Below are 21,424 nucleotides of genomic sequence, written 5' to 3'. Positions count from 1 at the left end.
ATCTCACAGTTCGTGAGTTCGAGCCCTGCATCAGGCTCTGTGCTGACAGTGCAGAGCCCGCTTGGGATTCTCTCTCTCTCTCAAATAAAATATGAAAAAAAATTTTAAAAATACCATTTAGATAATAGTGGTGTAGAATCAAAGGAGAATATATATTACAACTATCTGAAAAAAGTAGTGAAATATTTCTCCTTTTTCCAACTACATATTTGTGTGAAAATGGATTTTCTTCCTATACTTCAACCAAAACCACACACGACAAGAGACTGGACATTCAAGTGGATATGAGAATCCAGATGTCTTCTACCAAACTAGACATTGAAGAGATATGCAAAATTGTAAAATGATGCCACTCCTCTGGCTAATTTTTCTTTGTTTTGAAATACATAGTTATTTCAAGGAAAAATGTTATTTTTGAATCACATACTGGGCTTATTGCTATTTCTAAACAAATAAATGTTTTTAAAACTTCTCAGTTTTCATTTCTAACAGTAAATATTAATTTGGACCACACATAAAATCTCTTGCCGCCCTCAATATTTTAAGACTGTGCAAGTGCCCTGAGAGCAGGAACTCTGAGAAATGCTGTAGTAGGAATAAAGCAGGTTCTCCAAAGGGCGGCACACACCCATGTCATGTCCACTTTGTAAATCATACACTCAGGGCCAGAGAGTGCCTAGGAAATGCTCCACATATTTGAATCTCCTCCAACCTGCATTATGTGGAGTCTTGATTGACTTGGATGGGTAATGCTGCGTAGAAATCTTAATCAATATAACTCTACTTAAAAAAAAACCATTATCTTCTTCAACTGACTATACATCAGAGCAATGTTAAGAAATTCTGAATTTCATCTGACATACTTTCCAATTATTAGATTGAGGCTATTTGGGGATTTTACAAGCTAGTTTTCGAAGGCTTGATTTAAAAAAAAAATGTTTCCTGGTGGTTTAGGCTCAAGTTAGCTAGGGCTATACAAATCAACTGTGAAGTACTTTGTGTTACTTTATAAAATATATTTAAGCTAAGATTGCAGTAATTCAGAAAATCACACCCAGTGTTTTTCCGTTGCTTTCAACAACAAGGGCTAAAATCTCTACAAAGGTAAATCTCACCACTTTACTCCTCCACCCAAGGCTAGCCTCCTATTTTCAATCCCTCCCAAGTTCACAAAAATATCGGTATCTACAGATAAACAGATATCCTGTCATAAAATCATCCACAACCAGTCACATAGACTGTTCTGCTCCACTCTCCTTTGAAAGCGATAAAACATAAAAAGTGAACTGCTCACAAGTTTTCTTTAAAACTTGTTTATGTTTATTGTAAGTATTCAGAGAGATCAAGACACATCACCTCTGACATATAAATAGCTTGCTGTAAACAAGACTGAGGAAAAACTATGACACAGATAGGCCTTTCATCAGAATTTACTGTGCTTGGTGCAGCCGCTCTGGAAAACAGTGTGGACATTCCTCAAAAAATGAAAACCAGAACTACCCTACGACCCAGCAATGGCACTACTAGGCATTTATCCACGGGATACAGGTATGCTGTTTCGAAGGGACACATGCACCCCTATGTTTAGAGCAGCACTATCCACAATAGCCAAAGTATGGAAAGAGCCCAAATGTCCATCGATGGATGAATGGATAAAGAAGATGTGGTATACATATACAACGGAGTATTACTCGGCAATCAAAAAGAATGAATCTTGCCATTTGCAACTACGTGCATGGAACTAGAGGGTATTATGCTAAGTGAAATTAGTCAGTCAGAGAAAGACAAATATACGACTTCACTCATATGAGGACTTAAAGACACAGAACAGATAAACATAAGGGAAGGGAAGCAAAAATAATATAAAAATAGGGAGGTGGACAAAACATAAGAGACTCTTAAATACGGAGAACAAACAGAGGGTTGCTGGAGGGGTTGTGGGAGGGGGGATGGGCTCAATGGGTAAGGGGCATTAAGGAACCTACTCCTGAAATCACTGTTGCACTATATGCTAACTAATTTGGATGTAAATTAAAAAAATATAATTTTAAAAATTAAAAAAATAAAAAATAAAAAAAACAAAGGGAAAAAAAGAATTGATTGCGCTTGAATCACCACTGCAGAAATCCGTTTTATTTTTAAAAAGGTGTAGGGGCGCCTGGGTGGCACAGTCGGTTAAGCGTCCGACTTCAGCCAGGTCACGATCTCGCGGTCCGTGAGTTCGAGCCCCGCGTCGGGCTCTGGGCTGATGGCTCAGAGCCTGGAGCCTGTTTCCGGTTCTGTGTCTCCCTCTCTCTCTGCCCCTCCCCCATTCGTGCTCTGTCTCTCTCTGTCCCAAAAATAAATAAAAGTTGAAAAAAAAATTAAAAAAAAAAAAAGGTATAAAAATATGGGACAGTAAATATATCTTTGACAGACCATCACCATCTTGAAAACATGGACCTTGACTTGCTCATTCAATTTTATATTCCCGAATCTAGCATTGTGCTTATAAGAGGTAGTGCATGTGTGATGAATGGAAGATTAAGAAAGCAACTGAAGGGGCGCCTGGGTGGCTCAGTCGGTTGGGTGTCCGACTTCAGCTCAGGTCATGATCTCGCAGTTTGGGAGTTCGAGCCCCGCATCGGGCTCTGTGCTGGCAGCTCAGAGCCTGGAGTCTGCTTCAGATTCTGTGTCTCCCCCTCTCTCTGCCCCTCCCATATTCATGCTCTGTCTCTCAATAATAAATAAACGTTAAAAAATTAAAAAAAAAAGAAAGCAACCAAATTCTTTTAATATTCACTGGACAACTGTTACTTGCCAGCCACTATGTCAAGTAAAATGGAGATTATAAAGATAGTGACTTAGAATTTTAGTTCTGCCACAGAAAAATGAATGCACAGTCCTGATCACACTATTACTATTACTGTGGTTAATAATAATGTCCCTGTAAATTGACAATTATTGCAGCTGAATGATGGATACATGGGGACTCATAATACTACTCTCTACTTTTAAGTTTAACAATTTCAATAGTAAAAACTTAAAAATCACAAGACTATAGACTGCTCATCAGAACTTGGACACTGCCAGTGTGCCTATGACTTCAGTTTCTTGGCATACTAGTAACACTGTCATTGTTCATATGAGAAGATGACAGTGGGGGTGCAATGGCCTAGGGGACACGTGCTCAGTGTTATTGTGCCTGTAATATGGTCATGTTTGGATTCAGCCTTCCAAACTCCTGCCGGGAACTCCTTGGAATACAGGGCCCACGTTTCTAACAAGGTAGACAGTGTCAGGGATACAACCTGCGGAAGTGATGCAAAAAGTGATCAAGGCAAGACTGCAGTTTTAACTCTTCCTCATGCAAATTTCTGAGACAGACCAAACAAAATCTGAAAGGAAATCAGTGTTTAGATGTCACAAGTAAAGCCATGCCAACAGGTGAACATGGCATCAGTTAAAGTGAAGAGCTAGTGCCAAAGCACATGTCCTCTTCTAATATTTACTTCTAGTTGTTTGTGCTTCTGTATATAAAAGAGTGTCTCTTTTTTTGTGACATTAAAGACATCACAGTTAAGGTGTAAGGAACAAATGGCTTATCTAAAAATAAATACTAATCCTAAGGATATGCATAGCAAATACTCATCTTCTCTAAAAACCAACAAATGCAAATTAAATCCAAAAGTGAGACACTTTCATATCACAGTGACAGCATTATTTTATTTAAATGTTATCAATGATATTATCACCAGTGAACTACTACCAATACAAGGAAATCTGTGTGACACTGGCACACACATTTTATTTAATCAATTGGTTATCACCCTTTTACAAAGCAATGTGGCAAGAGCTGTACAGATATTCCTGTATTTTTTTATTTTCAGAAAGAGCAGGCAGAAGCAGAGAGGAAGGGGTAGAGGAAGAAGAGAGAGAGAGAGAGAGAGAGAGAGAGAGAGAGAGAGAGAGAGAGAGAGAATCCAAAGCAGGCTCCATGCTCAGCAAAGAGAATGACATACAGGGCTCAATCCCACGCCCCAGGGATCACGAGCTGAGCCGAAATCAAGAGTCAGATGCTCAACCAACTGAGCCACCCAGGTGCTCCAGATAGTCCTATCTTTTGACTCAAATATTTCACGCCAAGGAACCTAAACTAAGAATATAATTCATTCAGAAGCAAAAAGATAAAGAAGGAAAGATGTTCAATCTGGTTATTTATAATATCAAAACTAATGTAAATAATCAGACAAAATTTTTAAATAAAGATGTATCAGTGAAATACAAAATTAACATGATCATTTTTAAGATAACATAGAAATGTGGCAAAATCTGTTTACGTTAAATAAAAACACATTTCCTTGGGGTGCTGGGGTGGCTCAGGTGGTTAAGCGTCCGACTTCGGCTCAGGTCATGATCTCACAGTTCTGAGTTGGAGCCCCATGTCAGGCTCTGTGTGCTGACAGCTCAGAGCCTGGAGCCTGCTTCCGATTCTGTGTCTCCCTCTCTCTCTGCCCTTCCCCCACCTGTGCTCTCTCTCCCTTTCTCAAAAATAAATAAAATGTAAACAAAAACACATTTCCAAATAATATGTATTGTAATCGCTTCAATGTAAAAGTACGTTTCCAAGAGTAAGAAAATGTGCAAAAATGACAGGCATCACCTTAACATAAGGTATCATGAAGGTATCATTAGAGTTTTAACTCTTAACTCTTCCATTTTATATCATCATCAAATTCTTTTTCATTAAAGTTCTTTTTTTCTATCAGCTCTGACAACATAATCTATCACAGAATGGATAAAATGGTATTTGCAGAATTAGCTTCTGTATATGTAAGGGTACTCTTCAAATGGAGGAAAAAAAGGAGATCTGCAAACTAACATCTTATATTACACAGCACTTTGGAAACCAAGGTTTTATTTTTCAAATTAGGTAAGAAAAAAATATTCCCTATTTTCAACAACTAAAACTGTCCACAGAGTCTAAATTACATAGTTTAAAAAGAAAATAAAAGCACAAGTGCTCTGGCTATACAAAAAATGCTATCACCATCTTAATTCTAAATAACTATGTCCCACAAAAGCCCTCTCATTACAATACCTCTAAGGATCCCCTTCTGTGAAAGTCACACATACACACACACTCTTGTCTCTGTCTCTAAGCTTACAGGCTGTCCTCTGCAAACAAGTATAGATGAGGACGAGGACCATGGAGAAGGTAATACTCGCTAGTTCCCTAAACATCAACTAGGTCACTCTACACAATCTCTGGAAACAAGGCTTCCACCAAGTAAAAGATGGAGACAGGGCAGTGCCAGCAGCTGGAAGAGGAAGCGGTATGCTAATGCTCCATTGGGGAGATAGTTGTTAAGCGGCTTTCATCACCAGCTAGAATTTATTTCGATTGCAAGGATGAGGTGGTTCTTCAACTATCTGAAGGAGGCGAAAAACACATGGCAGCAGCTGGGCTCAGCAATAAATGCTACATTTACCTTGTTAATTTCAAACTGGCTCACTGGGACACTGCCATTTAGCACATTCTCTCCAATTTCTATTAACCTCTTCTGAATGTTTTCCACTATAGTGTCTCGGCTTTGATCAGAAAGAATCTGACCAAGGACAAAGCTGCAAAAAAAGAGAAGGATTCATTTTTTTAATATTATACTTTATTAATAAAGGAGAGAAAAGGAAGATAAATGCCATTAGATTTACATGTGGACAAGAGCTGTACTAAAAGCTAACATGAGCGTTAATGTCCAAAAGGCCGTTACTATTTGTTTTTTTACATGAACTCTCCGAAAGGTTTACCAACCTTGGAACGTCAGGTTTGCCCTTAAACATACAGACCCTTTTTCATTCAGCAGCTAATGCTTCACACAAAATGTACACTGAGAAAGGTATGTGTTCCATCCACAAGTGCATTTATGCAGCTACAAAATTCACAAGCAGTTATATTCTGCTCACAGGCTAAAATTTTAAAAGAAAAAATTGGACTTTCCCCATAAAGTAGCAAGATATTATTTCTGGTATCACCAAGGTGAGATGACCATTAACTGGGTAAGCAGAAATATGTTGCTCTTTACGCAAAATTTTTTAAAAAACCCAAGATTTCAAACTTTTCTTTCTTTGGCTTCATTATATTGCTCAGTGTTCTCCAACCTTATGCTATCGCTGAAAAACTTCCTATTATTCTACCAGACCCCCTCAAAAAAAAAAAAAAGGGAAAAAAGAAAAAGAAAAGGAGTAAGGAAGCCAATATTTTATCCATTTCTGAGAAAATGCAGAGCAAGGCTTTGACAGCTGCATTATAATTTGTCAGAAAAAGAACCCTGACAAAAACATTTGTATAGCTTTAATTACTAATACATTTCTAACTCAGAGAAATTTACTTCTATTATGATGCATCTTTTCTTAGAAAACACAAAGCTGAAGAGAACACTCTAATCGACAGTCTATACAAAGTAGTTTCATCTTTGGGTACATTTGGGGGCAATGAAGCATTTCAAACTTCATTTCATAAAAGGCTAACAGTGACCTATACTCCGATGATCAACTTTGCCTAATCAAGAGTGGTTTTGCAGAAGCAACAACTGCTCAATCTCCCAATGTGGAAAGCAAGAGGGAGACTGGAAAACAAGTAAAAAGTGTGAATATTCAGCAATATTAAGATTAATTTAAAATTTTGCTTTAAAGTAAAAAGTTCTATTTTCAGAATTGGGCAGGTTCAGAAAACAGGAATATCTAGAAAGATGGTACATTAAATACATATAGATACAGGTTTTTTTTAATGGGTGCTTTATAAATTAATGTGACTCTTTAAAAAAAAAAAAAGAGGTCTTGGGGAGCCTGGGTGGCTCACTTGGTTAAACGTCTGACTCATGATTTTGGCTCAGGTCATGGTCTCATGGTTATGAAATCAAGCTCCATGTCAGGCTCTGTGCTTGGCATGGAACCTGCTTAAGAGTCTCTCTCCCTCTCCCTCTGCCCCTCCTCGTTCATGTATGCGCACGCACTCTCTCTCTCTCTCTCAAAAAAAAAAGAAAAACAGGCCTTAGTATCACCATTTCCAGTCTCAGATGCAAAGCTAGGGGGTCAGCCATGACATTTATTATTTCTGAGGTACGTAGGGTATTTGAGACCCAGCTCTTAAATTAACCCGATAGGAATTTTTTTCTAGATATTCCTAAGAATCTTTATACACAAAAGATACAGTTGGAAACAAAGTCTCACTCCGTGGTGCACTTTGAATCCCAGAATATTTAAGTCAAAACATGGGGACACCTTAACAACTATGTTCCTCCTAAAGAACTCCTAAAGAGGTTCTATGATGATTCAGGAACACACCACAAGGCACTTTCTAGTAAGAATAGGAAAGCAAAACAAAACAGAGACAAGCCAACACCAATGAAACCAACTCTGTAGGGAGCTAATATGTGAAGGTTTACCCTCATCATGAGTCACAACTCCTAAGATGTATTTTACAGCAAGTATCTCTCACTGAGTGAATTTGGCTTCTTCTAAGTTTTCATTTACCTGGAAAATTCCACTCCCAATAAGTGAGGAGCATTAATACGTAAAAAAGAAGTTGGGTCCTTGCGCTTGGCAGAATCATACATCTTGTCCACGTCATCACTATGTGAAGTTTTTAAAGACAAACAACAAAAGCACACATGAAAGCCGAACTCACTTTCCAGTTTCTTTAGCAAGATCACACCAATCTCTTCTAACTATATCTAATCCTTTCAGCTCCTGTTTGGTGATGTAATTCCCATCCGACGTTGGCTCAACAACCAGAGCGGCGTATTTCTTTTTCTTCAGCAGTAGCAGAGACTTGAAAACACCATCGATGTCTATTTCAAGCAATCTGTACAACTTATTCACTTCACTTTTTACCTGTGAAAATTTCGACCATTAATACTAGCTTCTCAAACATCCACTAGGGAGATGAACATGCTACAAATTCCCAAGAGTTAATCTAAACAGAACTTGAATGCACACAAGATTAGAATGCATTTACTCAGGTGATACAGAACACAGTATTATGTTGAGTATGATGCAAAACCATTCAAAGAGCACAGGGACAAAAACAGATTAAAAAAAATACACCATAACATAAATATATCATCCCACTCAACCAAAGGACAGAATTAGCTGGGTCTGCCGCAGGAAATTTATGAAAATTATGAAATAGTCTTCTTGAATCTAAAAACGAAAGTCAGAGGTGCTTCAGTGGCTCAGTCGGTTAAGCATTCGACTTCGGCTCATATGATTTCACGGTCCGTGGATTCGAGCCCCGTGTCAGGCTCTGTGCTGACAGCTCAGAGCCTGGAGCCCACTTCGGATTCCGTGTCTCCCCCTCTCTCTCTCTCTCTCTCTGCCCGCCCCTTCCCCGCTCATGCTTTGTCTCTCTCTCTCTCAAAACTAAATAAACATTAAGAAAAATAATAAAAAATAAAAACTAAATTCATTCTTACTTACCTTCAAACTACTAAATTAGAAAGATTAGATAGTTTAACAAGTAGATACGTGGCCAGAAACAAGTAAAACTTTTGACTATGAAAATAATGTCTAAGATCTCCCTGTACCTGTATGTTAAACAAAACATGACCTGCTCTTTATTGATAGGATCAAGGCACAGCCAATCACCCAGGGAAAATACACAGCTTTTTGAAGTGCAACATGAGGACAGTACGTGTGGCTTGCTCTCAGGTGAATGCTATAGGCCAAACTTTACACATATTAATGGAGAAAGGCAGGAAGTTCTTACTCTGGAAGATGATATCTTAGTTCTAGGTTACTGGGACAATATCTTAACATAGCAAGTACTCAAGAAACCTTGACTGCAATAAGGGGGCAACAAATGATTACTTTCAAACGTCCACTTGCCTTTTCAAATATATTTTAAGTACTCCTGTAAAAATTATAACGTGTGTACATGTATGTATGTATGTAGGCAGGTATTTCTCCTTATCTGTCAGTGTATAAAATCCACCTGAACGCTATTAGAGATGTTTCTCCTCATGCATGATAATGCGATAAGTATAAACACGACCATATTTTAAATTTACATTAAAAACTTTTTTTTGCTTTCTTCTTTTATCGGAAAGTAGACATAGGGTGTGAAGCAGTGTGCCTCCCTCTTGCAAGACCCAGAGATATCACTGTAGCCAGGCCTAAGCCCAACATCACGAAGGTGTGACAAGAACACCACAGCCACCAGCCTTAGAAACAAGATGAAAACATCCCAGACTCTCTTCAAAGCAAAAATGTATTTATCATTTAAGGAAAAAACACCCTCCTTTGAATTTTACCCTTAATACAAACAACTGGATTAGAAGCTAAGAAAAATAAGAAGATGAGGAGCTGAGAAGCACTACATTTATTATTTTCTGAAGCACATGTGTACATATACATGTTCCATGTTAAAAGAGAATTCACTAAAGTAGGTAAAACAGATAATTTCATCAAATTACATCACCTTGTTTCCCAATTTATACACTTCTTCCAGATTGGTGCTATTGGTGTTTATCATAATTGAATCTGTATCTCCATAAATAACTTCAAGATTCATCTAATAAAAAGCAAAAATTATAAAAGTTAACAACAAAAACAGAGTGATCAGCATAAACAAAACTCAAGATTACCCATACTACAGAAATTACACGTTCCACTGATTTTTCAAAAGCTTATGTTTATTCTTGTCCATATTGTCAATATGTCCATATTGTCCATATCTTGTCCATATTGAGTACAATCAATAAACCAATAAACCCATAAACCAATAAACTAGAAAGGAAAGCCACTATCACATTAAGAAAGTCTACCTAATTTTCTTAAAACAGACAGTAGAGTGGCAGGGGAAATGTCTAGTTTCAACTGAAACAAACTGTGGAACTGAATAATATAAAGGAGGATAAGAGACTAGGAAGGGGGGGTGTCTATATCTATCCACTGTATCATGAGCTTAGTGGTCACAGCAATTTATAAAGCAGAAACATAATGGGTTTTTAAAATGCAGGGGCACAAATCCATATGAAATTTGTAACAGTTTCAAACAGTATTTAGGAGAATACGAAGAGTGCCAAAAAAAAATCAATCATAACAAACAACACTACAGCACATACAGTATAAAGGCCTGGAAGTAAACTCTAATTAGCACTGTTACTAATTTGCTTGAAACACTCACATATAGGCTTCAAGCAGCGCCTAGATCATATCAGTGTTAGTAAAAGAAAAAAGCTATAATCCATTAGCAGGGATTATAAACGTAAACTAGGCATCCTAAGAAGCCATTTCCAGTCTGTTTGGGTTACAATTTTCCTTGAATACAAAAACGTCACCAGGTATGATATTTAAGAGTCAATGTATGATGAAAATGCTCAGCATTACCTTCTGCACCATCTCTTTTGTATGCATCAAAATCTAAATGAAATAAAAAGTCAAGATTAGTACATAACATAGTTACAAAACCATAAACATAAGTACACAGAGATAAATATCCCAATGACTGGTCATATATTTTAAAGCTCTTGATGGTTTTCCAACCACAACCCTCGAAATAACAGTAATATCAACATAATCTAAAAGTAAGGTGGCCTCTATGCTGATTCACAGCCAGAGATATGTAAGTAGATCTACTGTAAAAATCTACTCAAGTTCTATCTTTAATAAACACGTGTAATAAAAACATCCCATTATGATAAGGCAAAGAGGTAAACTAATTCTCATAATTAATATTTAAATATAACTATGTGGCTTAAAAAAAAAAAGCTTCACAGAGCATTTCAAATCTGGCAATTCTTACCCAGAATGTTAAAAATTAGTGGAACAAGAGGGGGGGAGCCTGGGTGGCTCAGTTGGTTAAGCATCCAGACTCTTGATTTTTGCTTGGGTCATGATCTCACGGTTGTGAGATCAAGCCCCATGTTGGGCTCTGCACTGGAGGCATGGAGCTTGCTTGGGATTCTCTATCTGCCCCTCCTCTAATCATGCTCTCTCTCACTCTCAAAATAAATAAATAACCTTACAAAATGAAAAAAAAAGTGAAAAAGATATATACACAGTAGATTTAAATTTCTTCTCTCGACTGTAAATTTCTTAAAGACAGAGAGTAGACCTTCACATATTCTCTGGAGTTAGCACAGTGTCCAGGCCAGAGGCAGGGCTCAGTAAGTATTCAATGAATAAAGACAAACATCTACATAATATCTGTAGATAGTTCTGTCCATTGGCCCATATAGCTGCAAACTGGAAACATGTATTACAGAGCCCTATAAACCCTGAACTTAGAATTATCTTTCACATCTACCCCTGACTTTCCATTTCCACTGCTTCCTCCCCTTTATTACAGTCTAATTTTGCTCAGGCATTCACTGTCCTTTGTTCTTAGGGAAGAAAGCCCTTCCTCTGTCCTGGGGGTGGTGGGTGGTGGTGAATATGGATCAGGCTAATCAAAGTTTTCTTTTTTTAAACGTTTATTTATGTTTGAGAGAGCAAATGGGGGAGAAGCAAAGAGAGAGGAAGAGAGAGAATCCCCAGCAGGCTCCACACTGTCACCACAGAGCTCAACCTGGGGCTCGAACTCACAAAACATGAGACCATGACCTGAGCTGAAGTCGGACCCTTAACTGACTGAGTCACCTGGGCGCCCCTAATCGATGGTTTTAACACTGGCTGTACGGTGGAATCACCTGGGGAGCCATAAAAACAAACAGACAAACACCAATACCCGGCCCTCACAATGTTCTGGAAAAAGCTCTTCAGGTATTTATGTTGCAGGCCAGGCTAAGGACCACTGGCCTAAGATAATCATGATAATGCCCTTCTGAAAAGTTTTTAGTTGACAGTTTGTCCCCTCCCTAACTAGTCCACAAGCTCCTGGAGGCCAGAGCACATGTGTGTGCCTAACTCCAGGCTTCACATGTAACAGGTACTCAAAAAACTGTGTGCTAGTTGACTGACAGTTCTCATAGTAATCCCAATTACTTTTCTGAAATTCAGTTAACTCCTAAAAAACATTCACACTCCTCCACCTCACCTTCTTTTTTAAACATTTAAATTGCAGAGAAATGCATTGTGGGAGAATATATGACAATTCCTTTGGGAAGAGGGCAATAACGAGATCAACCAACTTAATCATCGTGAGGACAGAACTGCTCATCACAAGTTCTCTTCACCCTCCGCCCCTCCCACCACACTAAGCTTAGCCTTCCTCATCACAATGGACAGCTCTATAAGGTAACCAGTACCTAAGTAAAAATACCACAGACACCATCCGTCAACCTTTCACTGAAACTCCACATAAGTGGTAAGCAATTTCCTCTACTCTTCTTTCACACCATGAACGAAACCTACTATGTTGTCCTTGAGCGTACCTTCAACGTGTAGTGGCAACCTTCATCCTCCATCAACCGCCTCTATTCTCTCCTGCCACCAACTCACAACCATTTCCAAGCACAATCTGAGGGCTGCTACCAAAACAATTTTCTCTTTGGTGGCAGAAACCTCTTGTTGGATCTTTTGTACAAAAAATGGTAGAAAACTAAGCAAAAGGGGCGCCTGGGTGGCTCCCTCGGTTAGGCGTCCGACTTCGGCTCAGGTCATGATCTCACAGTCTGTGAGTTCAAGCCCCGCGTCGGGCTCTGAGCTGAGCGCTCAGAGCCTGGAGCCTGCTTCCGATTCTGTGTCTCCCTCTTTCTCTGTCCCTCCCCCACTCATGCTCTGTCTCTCTCCCTCTCTCAAAAATAAATAAGCGTAAAAAAATAAAAAATAAAAAAAAAGAAAGAAAACTAAGCAAAATATAAAGACTATACCATAACTGCTTTGTTTTCACCCTAATACTTTATCTTAGAGATTATTCATCTACACATAAAGACCTGCCTTATTCTTTTTTAACAACTATACAGTGTCAATCGATGATTTAACTAGTGCTCTACTAATAAACACGTAGGTTGTTTCTGATCTTTACCTGTATAGCCACACTTCAACAAATAATCCTTATACACATGTAACCTGCCAGTAACAAGATAAACTCCTATAAGACTTACTGTGTCAAAGGTTATATCGGTTCAAGTTTTTTATAAAGATAGCCAAATAGCTCTCAACCGACGTTATACCAATTTCTGAGGGTAGTTTTATCACCATCTTTCCAAGGGACCTCAACAGTAGCTTTTCAGTGGACCTGAGCTCCATCTCAGGCTCCAGGTCCTTAACCACAGCTCATCAACTCTTCAGTCCATTCAATAGGAGACCCGCAACCAGGCTGAGCCTGACTTTTCATGCTTCTTCACTAAGCACTTCTGGGTGGTGGGTACCAGAGTGCCCTGTCCAGACTTATGCTTGCCCAAGCGCTAACGAGGATGACCAGAAAGCCACCCTTGATTCAAACTGTTCACTGGGAGGGCTCAGCTGTTAGGTGCCCTGTGGGCTACCAAACTCTTAGTATCTAGCAGAGGTCCTGGTGCACAGTGGCTATTAATGAATATTTGTAAAATGCTGAATGACTAATGCTAAGGAGTGGGCAGTATTATTAATCCCATTTTACAGTTGAGTAAAATTAGGCTCTACCATCTTACCCAAAGTAACAGAAATAGGCAACAGCTTGATCTAGAAACAGGACCTTACGTCTCATTTTCTTTTCAGCATATTTCGTTGCCTTGTTAAAAAGCCCATACCACATGAATGTTCGGGAAGCCAACAGACAAAAATATATATACATCACGGGTATTTCCCCCATTAAGGAAATTCATTTCTAAAAGAAGCCACAAGTATCAAGAAAAGTCTACTGGACACAAGGTACAGTGATTACAAGATGTCCGTTCGTAAGTTCACTTCAAATTGACAAGCCTAATATTAAAGCTCCCCGTTCTGACAGAAAATCATTTTCTAAGTGCCAACAGCTAGGAAACAGGGCTATAAAGGCTTGCTAAATTCATTAATAAGGCAGTCTGCAGTTATCTGATTTCACAGCAACACCTGCATATTTATCTACTCATTACCAATTGGATGATGGAATTTTTTCAAGCACATTTCAAAAATCTGCCAACTTCAAGTGTAAAAAAATAAACTTTGTGGTTAATTTTTCCCTTAACAAAGTACAGCTGTTGAGAATAATTGTTCAAGATCTTACCCTGTAATGTCAACTGCAGCAGAACAAAGAGTATTTAATTAGCAAATCTATCCAGTAATTCAACACCTATTATATAAAATGCCTTCGTGATTTTATTCAGGATAATTTGCTAAGAGGGTTATTACTGACATTCAGATGGAATTTAAAATTCCTACGCAAGTCGAGTCATAATAGCAGTAATGATCTCCCCAATCAGGAGATTCGGTGTCACACAAGGCTCTCTTGCAATGCAGCAGCCGATTTCCTGACTTCTTAATTCCTGGGCTCAGCTCAGTGAGAGCCCTTCATGCCGATATTTCAGTCAGCAATACATCTTTAATGGGACTCTATTAAAATAACTAGAACAAAAATGACTTTTTTTTGGTTAAAAAGAATGACAGCACTGCCATCATATCAATCATTGCAGGCTTTGCAGAACAGTGCCGTTAGGGGAAAAGAGGAGGGGGAAACAGGAAAGGAGTGGGGCTGGGGGTGGGGAGAGCAATAATTAAAATAATACGAAAAAGTATTTTAACCCCAATCTGAGCCTCTGAAGGCTGGTGGAGGGTGGTGGGGACTAAAAGGAAATGTAAAGTGTATTTTAAAAAACTTTTCAAAAAAAAATAATGTATTCAGGAATACACCCACGATGTGGTTTACTAAGCAAAAAGAGCAGGTTTATGATGCCAGGTTTAACAGCAGCAGCAACCCTAAGCCCAACTACTACTGACGTGTGTATTTACAGGTTCCCCTAACAGGGTCAGGATAAAGCTGGGCTCCTTACTTTCTGCCAGGACGGAACACGTGTGTCTGGCAATGCATTTAAAGGTTACAAAATGGTTTCAGATGCTATTACAGGCTAACACTGTGCTTATTAATGCTACAGAGGAGCAAGAAAACGCCACTTTTCCACAGTTAAAAACAAAGTTTCAAGCTCCTTTTCCAAAAGCACAGGTCCATCACAGTGATATCTACTAACAAGAAACCCACTTTGATGACAGATGATGGTCGACGCTGCAGACGCTCAACAGAAATCTTACAAGTTAAGAAAATGTTGGGAAAGGTCAAATCCTAAACAATGCATGAAGAGAATGACAACTGAAATCTCAATGGCTTTAGGATTCTTCTGTTACTGATGACATAAAATTAGAAATAAACTGGAAAGGCTTTTTAAAAAAATACATTAGCATAAGAGGGGTAGCAAAATGAATGGTTTTGAAGGATAGGGAAGAGAAGAGTAGAAGAAATATAAATATTATGATATGTGGTAATCCAACCATTATGTAAGCTTTCCTAGTCCCAATTTCAGCAGTTTCCAAGCAGGACTCTGTGATACTCAGTTCTCCCACTTGGCAAACATGTATCTCATCCTCATTATATTTGACTGTCTTTTTCTTATTTTCCTTTTACCTGTTATTCCTAGATGTGTGTCTTCTCTATAAGATGTTCAAGGAGCATAGGCTATGGATTTAATAAGCAGCCTACTTTCTGTCTTCACCACTTAACATTCCTGTCACACTGGGTTCCTTCCTTATTACCTTAAAACCGGAGTTTTACCTTCTGTGAAACTGGGATTAAAACTACCACCCAGGTCCCTGAGGTAGATGGGAATAAGAAATCTGTGCTGAAAACGTGGTTAGCAAAGATAAAACATTACACAAATACAAGTTTAGAAAAAAGTTGGGGGTTGGAGCACCTGGGGGGCTCAGCTGGTTAAGGGTCCGACTTCAGCTCAGGTCATGATCTTGCGACTCGTGAGTTCGAGCCACACATCAGGCTCTGCACTAGCAGTGCTTGGGGTTCTCTCTCTCCCTCTCTTTCTTTGCCCCTTTCCTACTTGCACTCTCTCTCTCTCTCTCTCTCTCTCAAAAAAAGTTGGGGGTCTGAAATGTGAGTACTGGTCTAAACTGCCAATTAGTAGCTAAGTGATTTAGAAACAATCTGAGTTTTCTCTCTAGATCTTAGATTCCTCATTTCTAAAATGAAGAGGCTGGGATTCCTCCCAGATGTAAAAATCTAGAATCCAAGTTTGACATGTAAAAATACCTCTTCCTTCTATCTGGTTGTTTTGTCTTTCAACCATATTCATTTCTTTTTTTTTTTTTTTAATTTTTTTTTTTAATTTATTTTTGAGACAGAGACAGAGCATGAGCAGGGGAGGGGCAGAGAGAGAGGGAGACACAGAATCTGAAGCAGGCTCCAGGCTCCGAGCTGTCAGCACAGAGCCCAATGCAGGGCTCAAACTCACAGAGTGTAAGATCATGACCTGAGCCGAAGTGAGACGCTCAGCCGACTGAGCCACCCAGGCGCCCCCATATTCATTTCTTTAGTATTGGGAAAGGAGGCACTAATATGTCCAACAAAGACCATCAGCATTACAAGAATATATCATATCCTAGGTTACTTTTGAAGGCTATGTGGTTGTAAAATAACTAGAAATATACAGGTTCTGACAAGTTCTCTGCATATAGCTTTATGCACTTAGCATAACTGGGTGGGTATATGTACAAAATATAAAACATTTGACACCCTCTGCTGATATCTCCCCCTCTTGCTCAGGAGAATACACACACATACACATATATACATCAGGGTTTCTCAACCTCAGCACTACTGATTGACATTTTAGGCTGGAGAACATTTTGTCACGGGGGGCTGTCCCCGGCCTCTACCCACTAGATGTAAGTAGCATGCATGCGCGCGCCCAAGTGCTCTCTCTCTCTCCAGCTGTGACAGCCAAAATTATCTCCAGATATTGCCAAATGTCTCCTGGGGGACAAAACTGCCCCTGGTTGAATAACACTTTCTCTCTCCAAGCCCATTTTCCACCGTCTGTCCCACAAGCATTCATTCCTAAACTGCATCCATCTTCTCCAAACCCTCCCCAGCTCCAAACACGAGAAATGGCCCCTCCAAGAGCCTCGAACTGAAACAAAGGGCTGACTTCCTTTCTAATCCAACGAACTAACAAGTCTCACATAAGACTCTGTCTTTCCAGGGTGGCTTCCTGCCAATGTGCTCTCCCTCCTTCTGGCCCTCACCACTCAGACTACCTTGTCTCCAGCTTCACGACCTTTCAATTCATTCTTCACACTTTTCCAGTGTTCTTTTTCAAATGCACTCTTAGCAATGAAATTCAAATCCCTTAGCTTGACCCAAGACTCATGATGTACTTGAAGCTGACCTCATCTTCGAATGCTTCCCACATGCATACTTCAACTCAACCTTCCTGAAATATTTTGAGTTCCATGGAGGAGCCATGCTCTTTTCTTGCTTCTGTGCTTTTCACATGCTGTTTCTCCACACTGGTCCAAAGTGTGGGTTCAGAAGTTAGGCTGTGTAATGGTTAATTTTATGTGTCAACTTGGCTAGGCCAGTGATAACCAGTTATGTGGTCAAACATAAGTCTAGAAGGCTTTCTTGTTTTTGTTTTTTTGTTTTGTTTTTACATGAGACCAATATTTAAATCAGCAGACCTTGAGTAAGCAGTTTACCCCCCACCATAACGTGGGTGGACCTCACCCAATCACTTTCAAGGCCTTAAGAGAATAAAGAACGAAGTCCCCTGAAGAAGCTGCAGATTTCAGACTGAAGCCGAAACATCAACTCAGGTGCTGTGTGTTTGGGTTTCCAGCCTGCTCACCTGCCCTGAGAGTTCAGTCTTGCCATCCCCTACAATCACATGAGCCAATTCCTTAAAATCAATCATTCAATTAATCAATCAATCACTCTCCCCTCCCACACCCTCCCCACCCCTCCCCCCCCACCAAAATGATTCTGTTTCTCTGTAGAATGCTGACTGATACAGGCTACTTATAAGTTCAAAACCTAACAGCACTGCTTAAAAGCTGTGTGACCTCAGGCACACAATATAACCTCTCTGTGCCTCCAACTCTTGACTGTAAAATGGAGATGATAACCACAGCTTCCCTACAAGATGGCTACTGTGAACATTAAATGTAACATATGTAAACTATTTTCTACAGTTCCTGGTACATAAGTGCTTATAAACATTAGGTATTATTATCACTTAAATGTCTACTTATTTTACAAGGAACTTCACACCATCAGAGAAGCCTCTCTGGCCTCCCCAACTAAATGAAATTAAGGAGTACATTATTAGTCCAATTTAGCCCTCAAAGTCCTCTGTGTATACTCAGAGCACACCGCTCTAATACAAAGGTAAGTAAGACACTATAAGCAAATTATAAACAGAGATCATGTCTTAGCGATTAAACCTAACACAATGCCTGGCACAGGGATGCAATAAACATTTATCTTTTATGTTCTAATAAAAGGAGGCAAACCCAGGTGGTCTAACATGAGAAGAGCAAAGCAATGAACTAATAAATCCACCTCCACAACAAATGGACCCTAAAGGTAGTTGCAGTAAGTGGCAATTAAACCCATACACAGTATGCATTTAAAAGCTAACTCTTTTGGGGTGCTTGCGTGGCTCAGATGGTTAAGCAGCCAACTTCGGCTCAGGTTATGATCTCACAGTCTTTGGTTTTGAGCCGCGCATCAGGTTCCGTGCTGACAGCTCAGAGCCTGGAGCCTGCTTCAGATTCTGTCTCTCCCTCTTTCTCTCTCTGCCCCTACCCTACTCATGCTGGCTCTCTCTCTCTCTCAAAATTGAATAAACATTACAAAAAATTATAAAAGCTAGCTCTTTCAGGGGCTCCTGGGTGGCTCAAGTTGGCTGAGCGTGTAGCTCTAGGTATCGGCACGGGTCACGATCTCACAGTTCATAGGTTCCAGCCCAGTGTTGGGCTCTGTGCTGACAGAGGAGCCTACCTGGGATTCTCTCTCTGCCCCTGCCCTCCTTGTGCACTCTCTAAACAAATAAACAAACAAACAAACAAGCTTTAAAAAATTGTTTAAAAGCTAGCTCTTTCCGTGCAAGAAGTGAAAAGTGAATCCGTTTTAACCCCACCTTCAAGCACAATGCATGTTAGATAAACAAATATTCACTCATGAGAAATGAATTTCTACCCCAATGATAAAGCCCCATTAAATATAAACTTGACTAAAAGTGTAACTCTCCTACACAACTCTTTCCAGATAAACTGATTTTCTTTTAAATCCATAATTTACAACCTAGACGTTCCAATAGCTCATGTGTAAAGAATATAAAACACACTGAATAAACAAAGCTTTCTGAAAGGTTTCTCCTCCCTAACACATATATTTATAATATTTATGAGTATCTCTCGATTACTGCCCTAAAATGTGTCAAGGCTCTAATATTGACTTAAAAACTTAAAATACTATGGTCTGTGGCACTGTGTGAAATGGAAAGTGAACTTCTCCCTTCTCTTCTCATTTCTTGCCCTGAAAGATTTATTCCTCTTGTGGACTTAAAAAAAAAAAAAAGTTTGACTTTTAAAAAACTGTTTTCACCTTTAAATAAAACTTCCTTTCACAACATTCTTACTCTCTGTTCCTCCTCCACACCAACCTCCATCCAGTTCAGAAACTCATGTCCCCCAGGCTTCACTTGAACTTCTGTGCATTACTGCCATACTTGGGATTATCTCTGACACAGGACCCTGGAGAGTGTGCAGAGCTGGCTTTAAAGCACACTTGAGCTAAATCTACTCACTGACACAAGAGTTCAAGTGTGAGCCTACACTCTTAAATACTACATCTCCAAAAAATACCCAAACCCTAAGACACCAAGGTTGAAACTTGGAGCAGGAGATATTAACCTAAGGTCAAGAAATGTGAACATTCTTGAAACCATAAGGAAAAATTTGAATGCGTGCTTACATGCGTTTTTCTAGGAAGAGGGTCCACATTCCATCAGATTTGAAACTGTGATTCATTTATTTATTTATTTATTTATTTTTTGAAACTGTGATTCATTTAAATTTAAGTACCGCTGAAGATGCTCCAATTAGCTGGAAGAGTCGAGCTTTCAGATTTCTCAGAATTCACATAATGTCCATGAGACTAGAAACACCCCTACACAAAGGTCTCTGCCTCCCGCTTTGGAGCTGGGTATTTTCAGCCCCTACCAGTGTTATTTCCCTCACAAGAAAACACGGACACGTCAAAAGGCTCAGATTTGGTTCCCTGATTGACTCCTCACATAACTCATCTGGGAGGCTAATTAAGACACGGCCAAACTATGTCCGCGCTTTAGTGAACATCGGCGCTCAGGCAAGTTTCACACACCCTGATTAAAATTGACTCAAAGTGTCTTACTTCAGTAATCACTTAGACGGAATGAATTTTACATTAGTGGGATCAAGCATGCACCAGGCCTCAGTGGAAATGAAAAGGGCTTATAGTAATAGGATTTATAAATCCACCCATTAGGTTAATGGCTAAATGATTTACATGTAACTTTCTCCCCCACTCCGCCTTCCCTCACCCTTTAACTCAGTAAAAACTATGCTTGGCATTTTCCACTGCAGTGCCATACACAAAGGAAATAGCCTTTCTATTTTGGGACATACTAATTTCTAATAATGGCTTGGGTAGCTACCATTAACTCTTTCAAAGCACAAATAATTGACTAATAAAATTAAGTATTCTATAAGGCCTGAAAGTGCTTAATTGATCATAATTGTCTATTTGAGAAGAAGGCGTCAGGCTGGCTATGCTCAGATAATGAAGTTGGGCAATTCTGAAGCACTGCAATCAAGATAATACTTACAGCTAAAAAGGACATTAGCATTTTCTAGAATCTGCAACATTTTCGTTATAAGTGAGGTCATGGGAATATGTGACTAGAAAACTTTGTGCTCCCAGCCCCCACAAATGGAAAATTTAGCAGGTTTTCACTTATCGTTACTTAGTACCTGGCCTAAAGCTCAACCCTGGCAGAACAGCTAGGTGGTGGTCTGGCGGACAACTTGAAGCTAAGAGGGTGGCCAAGGTGTTACTGTCCTTATTTTCATGGAAGCATTTTTAATTTCTGGAAAGCTCCTTTTTACGATTGGTGTGTGACAAGATGTCATGGCACAGTTCATCATTACTCTCTGCTCTGGGAAGGTCAGAGGCAGAACTTTTTAAACCCAACACGTGGGATGGGGGGCAACTCCCTAGCTCAGTACCAAAAATAAATACGACATTTTGATTTGATACTGCCTGTACTTGCCATATGCTCTCTTAGAAAAAACTATTATTTATTATTTTAGCAAATGCTATCCTTCGCCCTCCTGTTTATTAGCAGTTCAGAAAACAGATCCTAGGAGCTACCTATGATTAAAGTATGGAGGGTTCCCGCTTCAACGAAAAAAATCTTCTCACAGATAGTCTAGTTTTAGGGAAACATAACTGTGTTCACTTCTCCAGAGACACATGTGTTACAGACACATGTTCAGGCAT

The 21,424-nt window shown here is 39.4% G+C and overlaps 1 protein-coding gene across 2 annotated transcripts in view; it reads right to left on the bottom strand.

Moving 5' to 3' along the window:
* POLA1 (DNA polymerase alpha 1, catalytic subunit) overlaps positions 1-21,424 on the bottom strand; it is a 297,087-nt gene that overhangs the window by 170,116 nt on the left and 105,547 nt on the right. For both annotated transcript variants that reach the window (XM_047076032.1, XM_047076033.1), the window contains 4 exons: positions 10,369-10,401; positions 9,458-9,550; positions 7,667-7,872; positions 5,472-5,604 (listed from right to left, as the gene is read on the bottom strand). In XM_047076032.1, the coding sequence (XP_046931988.1) occupies positions 5,472-5,604; positions 7,667-7,872; positions 9,458-9,550; positions 10,369-10,401 (465 nt within the window). The remainder of the gene's footprint in view (positions 1-5,471; positions 5,605-7,666; positions 7,873-9,457; positions 9,551-10,368; positions 10,402-21,424) is intronic.

The sequence above is a fragment of the Lynx rufus genome, unplaced genomic scaffold (assembly GCF_022079265.1).
Source record: "Lynx rufus isolate CCGP_SWC_20201006 ecotype Redwood Valley unplaced genomic scaffold, mLynRuf1.p SCAF_14, whole genome shotgun sequence".
NCBI classification, from domain to species: domain Eukaryota; kingdom Metazoa; phylum Chordata; class Mammalia; order Carnivora; family Felidae; genus Lynx; species Lynx rufus.
The sequence above is the reverse complement of the archived record's forward strand: the minus strand, read 5'-3'. Positions and strand labels throughout refer to the sequence as shown.